This window comes from Gouania willdenowi, unplaced genomic scaffold (assembly GCF_900634775.1).
Source record: "Gouania willdenowi unplaced genomic scaffold, fGouWil2.1 scaffold_93_arrow_ctg1, whole genome shotgun sequence".
NCBI classification, from domain to species: Eukaryota; Metazoa; Chordata; class Actinopteri; order Blenniiformes; family Gobiesocidae; genus Gouania; species Gouania willdenowi.
This window is the reverse complement of record NW_021145258.1, coordinates 114,161-124,586: the sequence shown is the minus strand read 5'-3', so window position 1 is coordinate 124,586 and position 10,426 is coordinate 114,161. Positions and strand designations below refer to the sequence as shown.

Below are 10,426 nucleotides of genomic sequence, written 5' to 3'. Positions count from 1 at the left end.
AAAGATTTTAGCTAATTATCTAAACGTGGCAAAGTGGAGTCTTCAAGCACAACACATTACACAGTAATAAAAATGAAAAATCCATTTATCATGAATATTTTATTTTGAAAAACTCAAAAATAAAACTGTGATCAATTTGTGACCAATACTGTTTTCTTCTTCTTCTTCCACAAACAGTACAAACATTTTAGAATATAATACAAACAAGTAGAAAGCAGCATGTTAAACATCAGGCAACATTATTGTTACTACTAAGAGGTGAAATAAAAGTGGAAGACTTTAAACTTCACACAGATGAATGTCTTCATTTTCATTTAAAGAAAGTGAATTTAGCACCAAATGTTTATGTGCTTTAAACGAACTGAAATATATCTTTTTAAACTGAGAATAAACTTTCTGTTTTAAAACAAACTTAAATACAACACGTTTTATCTCAACTAAAACGTTCAAAAATATGCTCCTCTACAGAATACATAATAAATCAAAGTGAGATGCTTATTAAAATGTTTTCCATTAGAAAGAAATAAAAGAAAAGCTATGAGGGGCCATTAGAGACATTATTCAGAAAAAAAACTCTGATGACCCACACATATGAAAATGCTCACACACAAAATATTTTCTCTCACGCACACATATGAAAGTGCTGATCCATATTTGTAGAATCCTGCGCCCATAAACGTAGAATCCCACACTTATATGTAGAATCCTGCACGCGTGCATATGAAAAGCTCTCACACATACTACTGATATTTCAGTGTAACAGGAAGGTATTTTATTATGACAGGAAGGTATTTTATTATGACAGGAAGGTATTTCAAACACCTGCGATGCAGGCTTTCTCTTCGGTGCCACCTTCCTGTCAGAATAAAATACCTCCCTGTTCCACTGAAATAACTTCCGGTTACACTGAAATCTCAGTAGTGTGTGAGAGCTTTTCATATGCATGCACGCAAAATTCTACATAAATGAATATATTTCATGTTCGTGTGAGAGAACGTTTTCATGTGTGGGAGAGTTTTTTCTGAATAATGTCCCTAACGGCCCTGCATAAAAAGCCATTACTGACTCAGCTGTGTGATGTTAACTCTCTCTTGCTTGCAACGATCCGGTTGTGTATGTAGTACTTGACGCTTTTCCAGTCTCTGTCTCTGAGAGTGTCAGGATCAGCATTCAAACAATCCTCACATTCCCTTTTACCTGGAACCTGGCCAGAGCGAATGAACCTCATCAGCTTCTTCTCAACAGCCCCAATTTCCTTCGCTGTCCATTTCCTCTTTCCAATCGATTTTCCTAAAATGAGACAAAATATTCAATGAGAGACAGAGTGCAGTTCATCCATCCATTTTGCGAAACCACTTGCTCCCTTTCGGGGTCACATGTTGCTGTTTGTATCTCTGCAGTCGCTGGGTGGGGTTGATCTAGACAGGTACGCAATCTGTTGCAGAGCTGACACACACACAGAAGCAGAGAAGCGGTACGCCTTAATGTAGCCCAGAGGATAAGGTGACAACAGACATGCATGAGCATAACTTTTAACCCATTTGCCTTGGCAGGGGTAGGATGAATAATTTTTAGGGATGCGCCGAATACTGCAAAAAAAGCAACATTCGGTCTTCGGTTTAGTGAGTTTAAAGCAAGGCCTGAATAGTAGCGTGTGACGCCATGTTGCAATCAAACAACGTGCAGTGATTTTGAGTCGGAAAAGTGTGTGCGCTTTGCTGCAGGAGCAGCAGCACCAGCTCCTCCTTTCTGCTCACAAACACAGCCAGACTCTCTCCTTACCGCTTACCGCTCTTCGTCGTCCGTCACCGCGTAAAAGTTGGAAACTGTCTAATTCCACAATTGAGTCTGTTGTTAGCGCTGTGAGCCACGAATCCGTAAACATCCCCATTGTTTCCTCCTCAATTCACAAGCAATGCCGGGTCTCACTACATTGCCTGGTGTAGCATTAACACGGAGTGCTAACAGCTGTGTAAACAATGGGTCCGTGGCTCCAAGCAGTGACTCCCAACACGATCGGCAGCAGAAAAAGTAGTGCAGTTTGTATTTATATATATATATGGTAATAAAGTATAATGTAAATTATATATATTATTCCGCAGTGTTGTTTTATCTGTTAGCTAGTTGGAGAGGGAGGAGCTCACATTCTAGGAGGCGTGTTAGGTGACATCACCTGCCAACGTGGGCAAAATCCAACTGTCCCGTTTAAAGCTGACTTTGTTTTTACAAAACGTGGAATAACAAGGGAAACAGAAACAGAACATTTTAGACTTTGTTCCTCTGAATGAGCGTAAAGGATGTATATCACTGTAGCTAAACCATTAGAAAGTATTTTTTTCATCATACCTCCCCTTTAATGCACTTTAGTTTTTTTTTTTTATTCGAAGGGTTAATATAAATGAAAAACTTTGTTGTGCTTTTTTGAAAAGCAAAGACTACTGGAATATTTAAAAAATGTCAGAATATTCAATAAACATTTACTTTCTTTAAAACATGTCTAAAAATGTATTCTAGGCTATTTATGCACTATTAAAAAAAAATAGTGAAAAACTTAACAACCACGCGTTTATATTTCATTCGGCTTCGGCCACAAATTTTCATTTGGTGCATCCCTAATAATTTTTTAATCATTTCCAAGACATTTGACCTTTTTTCTCATTTACCATGTTTTCCATGATTGGTCAATAATTTTCCAAGTTTTTCAGGACACAGGAACCCTGACTAAAACACTGTGCTGCCCCTTGATAAAACATTTTTTTTTTTTTTTTTAAATAGAACTACAAATAAGAACAATAGCAAACTTATTAAACATTAATAATAAATAATAAACAAAAAAAATCTGTCTTTAGACTAGATCTTAGAAGAAACACCTGCAGGTCGCCCAACAAATCCAGCATGTCTCACTGTGGAACCAGGACAGTAAATTACACCACAGATCACACTAACACAACAGAGAGGAAACACTGGCTCGTCAGAGCAAGTTTGACAAACAGAAGTGGGTTTCAGACGTCACCTTTTAAGGCTGGCTGATGTCTTGTTGGGCAGTCTTGTCTTTGTCCTGGTGATGATTTCTGACCCCGAGGACTTTGGACAGCTCTCCTTTCTGAGACATCTAAACACATCAAAGTTTAATCACTCTCAATATACAAATAAGCAGAGCTGCAACCACTACTTCATAAACTCAATTTATTTTTTCATTTATTTCTATAAAAAGTGCCAAAGCCCAAAATTTTAATTTCTGAGCTGTTAAAGAGAAACACTGCAAATTCTGAACCCTCACATCTGAGTTAATGTGTTTGCTTTTATGGACTATACTATGAAGCTAGATAATTATATCCTGGATTTATTGTATTATTTGCTCCTTATTTGTTTTGTTTTTTTAAAGTACATGAATAGAGCATTTTTTCAGTTGTCAGTTCACCATGCATCAGCATCATGTTAATATAAATACAACTACAATGCTGCGCTAAGGCTTTGCAGCAGCCTCCCCGTGGAGCTGAGAGAAACATAAAACCTGGACTCTTTTAAAGCTAAACTGAAAAACCTTTTTAAGAAAGCTTATAATTGTTAATGATATTAAATGTGTTTTCCTGTAGCACTCTGAGATTCCCTGAATAAAAAGTGTGTTACAAATAACATTTATTATTATTGATATTAATATATCAGCTGCTGCTTTTCTAAAAGCTTTTGGTAACATCAGTGTACCTGAATGTTTGCAAAGAAATGGAAAATTACTACAATATGTTATATCTGTGTTTCAGTCATTACCTGTGCACGGAGTCCCAGGAACTGTGGCATCTTCTTTGTCATGAGGCTCTTCATCACTAAGCTCCTGTTCGCAGAGCTCTTCCTCATTGGGATCCTGGTCACATTCCCCAGCTGCCTCTGTCAAAACAAATGTGCATCTTCAGTCCAGGAAAACTTTCAATAAAGTGCTGATGAAATGTATGTCAGTAAGTGTCTTTATACCCTGTGGATCAATGTTAATTTCATCCAAACTCTTTCCTTGGAAATCTGCAATCCTTCCTTGTTCAAGGGCAATCAGTACTTTGCTCACTTTGGCAAGCTGGAGGGTTTTGTCTGGTAGTCTGTAGAACTCACGGTGGATCCTTATATCGTGGCCAAGAAAGTTGGCCAATTGATCCATCTCTGAGTTGCTCATGTTCAGTACAGTTGAGTGTGGCATGTTTTCGCAACTTTGTTGAGGTCAAAGCCTTTGGACATTTTGCACTGTAAGCAAGAGCAAAACTTTGGAGAGAGTCTGACCCTCTGAAGTGGGTCGTTGCTGATGGCCGTACAAACATGTACTGATTAGTTTTTATGATGCCACAAGCATCTCGTTTTTTCGCCAGCAAATCCAGAGCGTCCACCATTTTAGGGGTAAGCAAAATGGGGACAGCACGTCCTCTTTTCCCTCTGATAATGACCCTTGTAAAGTGTTTGCATAAAACTTTCTCAGCCTCAGAAAGTGCCCAGTCTATGTGTCCATGTGGGGTAGATGTGTCTCTTGTAAGAAAAGAAGAAAGCAGCATTCTTGAAACCTCTCCCTCTCTACGTCTGTTGAACAAAATAATTTCAGCCATGACCACTTTTGCAAGTGCAGACTAGTTCTTTTCTGATGCCTCTTCCAACAAGTTACTGCTGCATTCATCACAGTTTTTGTTGAGAAAGGTGTGAAGCTTTTGCACATCCTCAGTGAACGGCAGCATTGTTGGCACATTCCAATGTGATTCTGAAGCATTGCGTGCTGCTGTAGCAGACACCAGCTCATTCCACTTTTCACTGTGGACTTCTTGAAAGTCTGTTGCTTTCTTCTCCAACACTTTGTCTCCAGCAATTAAAGCCTGGACCTTTACAACTTTGCTGAGTTTTGACAAAGCATTTCCTATTTTCTTTGCAGTTTCTTCATCATATCCACATGTCAATTTTACAGCTTTGACAACCTCCACATATTTTTTGGGATTGATAAAATCTGCCATTGTCTTAAGTGTGGTAGCATTTCACGCAGCAATCAACAGTAATGGTAAATGGTAAATGGACTTGATTTTATATAGCGCTTTATCACCACACTGAAGCAGTCTCAAAGTGCTTTACATATCAGCTCATTCACCCATTCACTCTCACATTCACACACCAGTGGGACAGGACTGCCATGCAAGGTGCTAGTCGACCACTGGGAGCAACTTAGGGTTCAGTGTCTTGCCCAAGGACACTTCGACACATAGTCAGGTACTGGGATCGAACCCCCAACCTCTCGATCAGAAGACGACCCACTACCACCTGAGCCACGGTCTTCCAAGTTCTCTCAGAGTCTGCCTAACATAGGCTTGAGATGCATCAGATGATCCTTTTTTGTTTAGCAACTGCTCTGCAATTCTGATGACGTGACGATCATTTTTTACAGCACTTGTGATTTCATCAGCCTGCATAACACTGAGCAGCTTCCATATTCGTTCACTAATGTCATCTGGAGCTGGTTCTGCAAAGCTACAGAGAGCTTGTACTTTGTTTTTTCCACGTTGTGGTCTGGCCTCTTTTGATCGGAACTGGCACACTTTTATGTGTCGCCAAAGAATCTTACGAATGAAAAGCCCCTGGCAGTAGGCACAGTGCATGTAGTCATCTCTCTTACTGTCCTTGCATGGTCGTTTGCAAGCAACAAGTTCTCCTTCCCCCTTTTTCATGACAGCTGCATTATGTGCAAAATTACCTTGGTTCCTTATTAAATCAAGATGAAGTTTTCTTTTCTTTGAGCCCTTTGGAAAACTGAAGGCTTCCAGGACTTTACAGTATCTTCATCAGAGTGCTTCAGTTGAAGATGTCTTGCAATTTTGCTGCATGACTTCTCACAGTACAGGCAGTAGTGTCTCTTGTTATACACTCTTTTTCCATTGTTCTTCTTAACAGCAGGAACATGAATCTGCCCCTCCACACATGCCGGAGCATTTCTCCAAAAAGGTCGCTGACTGGTGCCAGCACAGTCTTCTTTGTCTGTCCACTCACACTCAGCCTCGCTGCTATCTCCATCTTCCTTATTTACAGTAGTGCTGTCAGGAACAATATGTTTTGATGTAGAAGCAATGTCTCGGAGGACTTTCTTCCTTCTTTGATGTCCATTAATACCTAAATGTTATTGTCTAAAATGAAAGTAAAGTAATTTAAGACGTTGAACATCTTACAAAGACACTCTTTGTTCTTCTGAGCCTTGGTATAGGTCCATCAGAAACACTGTCATCCCTGAACTGAGGAAGCAATCTAAAGCATTTACTTGCACCAACTGATCCTTCCAATTCCTACAAATGCAAATTCAACATTCCACTCAGTCTTTGAAGATAAGCAAAGCAAACATTTTGGCTATTATCTTGTTTAAAGGATAGTCCACATTCTGCAATATAAACCCTGACTAAACAGGGTGGAATGTTATATGTTGGAAACGTGACAACTGTGTTAAAACTTCTTAGATAGTTAATATTCAGCCACACACATCAGACGTACCTGGCATTGTGGGGTCGTGTGTAACTCGTACATTATCTCACATTTGTGGGGACACAGGGTGGGTTTTTCTTTTCTGAGTGTATACACAAAATATGAATCTTGACAGAACTCACTTTGTGGGGAAGTGTATGAAATTTAGTCACTATTTTGGCATTTTACACCAATTGTGGCACACTAAAAAATGAAAAAATGTTTTCTGCAGCAAAGTGAGTTCACCTACATCACCTTGCGAGGGTCTCACAAAGTCTCTGACGCACCATTGAGTATGAATTTACCAGTTTGCCCAGTGACGTAGCTCCAGATCGGCTGCTGTGACGTGCTTTGACTTTGCTTTTGACACTGGGAACTGGATCAGTGTCGTCAGTCTTACGTGATTCCATTTTGGCTTCAGAAATATTTGTCTCCTCAACTGACACGTGATTTGCTCTCCCAAACATTTTCAGGTTTAGGGAAACAAAACCATAATTTTCTGTAAAACATCTGAAATCGTTCGGGACAAAAGTGTCTATTACAATTCATATTGATGGTGTCTAAACATCATGCTTTACTGCTCCTCAATCCTTGTTTAACTGATAAATCAAATTCACTATTTCGGATGTTCTCTTTACCTTTACACCATTTTAGAAAATAACTGCTTAAAACTTTATTATTTTACAGTTACTGTTATGAACATATACTTAGGCTACATCTGAATGAGGAAACCTTTTAAATAATAATATTTAAAAAATACATTGATTTACAGTAGGAACTCGTCGCTGTTGGATAGTAGGTCTAACAACTAGTACAATGATAAACTTAGTGATATTACAGCCTGTGAATGCAGTACGGGGCAGAATTTACTCCGGTAAGTCTCAGAAATGTTTTTTAAGCTTTTAACTTAACTTTTTTATGGAAGCCCAAAAGATTCAGAATGAAATACTTAAAAACAAAATTTTAAAATAAATACCAATTTGATAAATAAATATATAATATGGCCATTAAATTGTAAAATAAGTTAATGTTATGAAATATGTTTTGTTATTCTTTAATATTTAATAATTATTGTTTTATTATATTGAAATATATCATAATTATTATTTTAACAATGTCATACATTTTAAAATAATGACTGACAGCTGTAGCTTCAGATAATGCTTGCCTCCACTAGTATGACTGGAATGAACAAACGGTTGCATTTTCAATTTCATGTCAGTAAATACTGTTTCACCACGTGTGTTTTCTGTGTATTCCTATATTTACCTAATGTATGTTTATTTGTCCATAAAAGAAAATGATAAACCATAATGCTTTTACACAACAACCATTGTTATTGTAGAGATTACTAGGGATGGGCACCTTTCACATTTAAACCGATACTTGGTACTCGTAAATCAGTATCGGTACTCAACGATACCACTTTTCAGTACTTTTGTGCAGTAATGAATATTAAATAATATAATCTCAAAATATTCCAATTTACCATATTTATTTATCATATCAATAATAATAATAATAATGATAATTATAACAAACAACTTTTAACAAATATATCAAACCAACATCTGTTTGTATTGTAGCACAATATAATCAGGGTTGGGGTCAATTATAATTGTAATTGCTTATTTGATGATTACAATTATGCCATAATTATAATTGTAATTTTAAAAGATCTCTTGCTGTCATAATCATGATTAGATTGTAATTGAGTTCAGATAATTGACTATTTAATTGTAATTGCCATGAAAATTCTATCAAAATTGTCGATTATAGTTTAATGCTAAACTGATAAACCATGTTACAGTTCTATATGTACAGTTCTACACATATGTAGGTAACAATATGTTTGGTGTGGCCCTATAACACTGTAATATTAACACCATAGAAAGTCTCTAACCTTTGAACCCTGTGGTCCTCGTTCATACTTGAACAGTTTGTGCATCATCAACGACCAGCTCTTCATCAGAATGGCTACAACGGAGCAGATCAGCAGAGCTTTTGTGGCGCCTGCCCCGACCCCTTCCTCCAGCCCAGTGCCCACCCTCACTGCCCCACAGCAGGAGATGCTCAGCACCTTCTCCCTGAAGTCAGGCATGAAGCTGGAATGGTCCCTGAAGTAGGTGTCCTCTCCTAATGCCGTCTACCAGACTGGGATGAATGTCACAGCTCACTGGTAAACACTGTCTGTGTGTTGCAGGTGTCTGCAGGATAACGAGTGGGACTTGAACAAAGCAGCACATATCTTCACTCAGTTAAAGGTGACACGACTCTAAACAATCCACGTCATGGTTTAAATGTGCTGATGTCTAAAGTAGCAACTGTTTCTGTTTCAGACGGCGGGAAAGATCCCAGACGTGGCGTTCCTAAAGTAAATCGTTGAAGAAAGAAAAACAGTCTTTGTATTTTTGTATAGAATAAAGTTAAAGTGAACTCATATGAACCGTTTCATCAGATATTTGACCTGAATACTGTTGGGTCGTGAGTCTTTTAGTTACATTAGTTCATTGACCCCCTACAGAAACCACAGCTTGCTTTATTGGTAATAAAATCACATTGTTAGTGAGATAATTGTGTTCATTCTTTCTGTACCCACTCCAGTTCAGGTTGTTTTCTACCATTACAATACATGTAAAACCCTGTTTTTTATTTATTCCATGCTGAGTGGATCTAGTTAAACTACTGGTCAACAATAGGGTGTGAAAAAAAAATGATTTCACAGTATATTGAGATTTTTTTGGGTGCTGATTTTAAATAGATTTATTTATTTATTTAATTCATATTTTTGTGTATTTGTGCAATATTTCAGTGGTTACAATGCTTTCATTTTGTTGCAATGGTTACTTGATTTTATGATGGCAGTGTGTAATACCTGCAATATTTATGTATTCACAGACATTTTATTTTCATATAATCTGTTCAGATCAGTGTTTAAACTGATACAATAGGAGAAATTATTTGTTCTTATTTTTGTACATTATCAGTAACTCAGGGTGATTTATCATTAATGTTCTCACTTACAGTTGTTACAATGCCGTCATTATGTTGTCATGGTTACTTTGAGACTTCTACACAGTAGTTTTAGTGAAAAGAAACTTGTTGCACTTTATGTTATGATGTCAGTGTGTAACACTGTATTTTCTTTTTTTCAGTGAAAATGTGTAAAAACACTAATAATAAATAATAAACAGGAGATTTTGAAGCAAATATTTTTGACTCAATTCATCCTCTGACTGATCAATATCTACTGATGAACATATACAGCAACTTGATTTTTCATCTCTACGTTTAATTTTGATATTAACTGGTAGAATATCGTGATAATATCATATCGTATTGCAACATCCTTGCCAATACTCACCCCTAGTCAACAACAGACTCCTATGATGGTTTGTCATTTACAGTGTTTCCCCAAACTGTTCACAGTCCCGTACCCCTTCAGACATTTAACCTGAATCCATGTACCCCCCACCACTGCACACTTGAAAAACACTGCATTCCATTATGTTTTTTAACCGTGGGGTCATGACCCCATGTGGGGTCGCCTGGAATTCAAATGGGGTCCTCTAAAACGTCTAATAATTTATTATAATAGAAAAATACAGATTAAATATGCGTTTTTAAGATTTTTTTATCTTTATTTTTTTTTTCCAAATTATAACACCATATACAAAACAATCTTAGACGACAGTATAAATAAAAATCTAGTTGAAATGAAATAAGTATAAAAATAGCATAAACGGTATAAGGATATCTGAGCTGGTGCATCTTGTCACTTTGAGCACTAATCCTGGCAACAACAAACATTATCAAACGCTAATTGGAGAAAGAAAAAAATGATAATAAAATGGAGTCACAACACAAAAAAGGTTGGGAACCACTGATGTAATGTCACATACAATGTAGCCTTACAGTGACATCTGTCTCTGAATTTGACCTATCCTGTTGAGAATAACAT

At 37.2% G+C, this 10,426-nt stretch overlaps 1 protein-coding gene across 1 annotated transcript; it reads left to right on the top strand.

The window, feature by feature from the left end:
• The first annotated feature begins 8,358 nt into the window (after nucleotides 1-8,358).
• Nucleotides 8,359-9,034, top strand: LOC114461112 (nuclear RNA export factor 1-like). The gene is made up of 3 exons (XM_028442952.1): nucleotides 8,359-8,587; nucleotides 8,669-8,729; nucleotides 8,805-9,034. Exons 1-3 carry the CDS (start codon nucleotides 8,439-8,441, stop codon nucleotides 8,841-8,843), a joined length of 249 nt encoding a protein of 82 aa, XP_028298753.1. The 5' UTR covers nucleotides 8,359-8,438; the 3' UTR covers nucleotides 8,844-9,034.
• The last annotated feature ends 1,392 nt before the right edge of the window (nucleotides 9,035-10,426 follow it).

Excerpts from the sequence above, each read along its gene's own strand:
- LOC114461112 (XM_028442952.1), top strand. The coding sequence starts at position 8,439 with ATGGCTACAACGGAGCAGATCAGCAGAGCTTTTGTGGCGCCTGCCCCG. Across the intron at positions 8,588-8,668 it reads AAGCTGGAATGGTCCCTGAA|GTGTCTGCAGGATAACGAGT; the intron begins GTAGGTGTCCTC and ends TGTGTGTTGCAG. Across the intron at positions 8,730-8,804 it reads ATATCTTCACTCAGTTAAAG|ACGGCGGGAAAGATCCCAGA; the intron begins GTGACACGACTC and ends TTTCTGTTTCAG.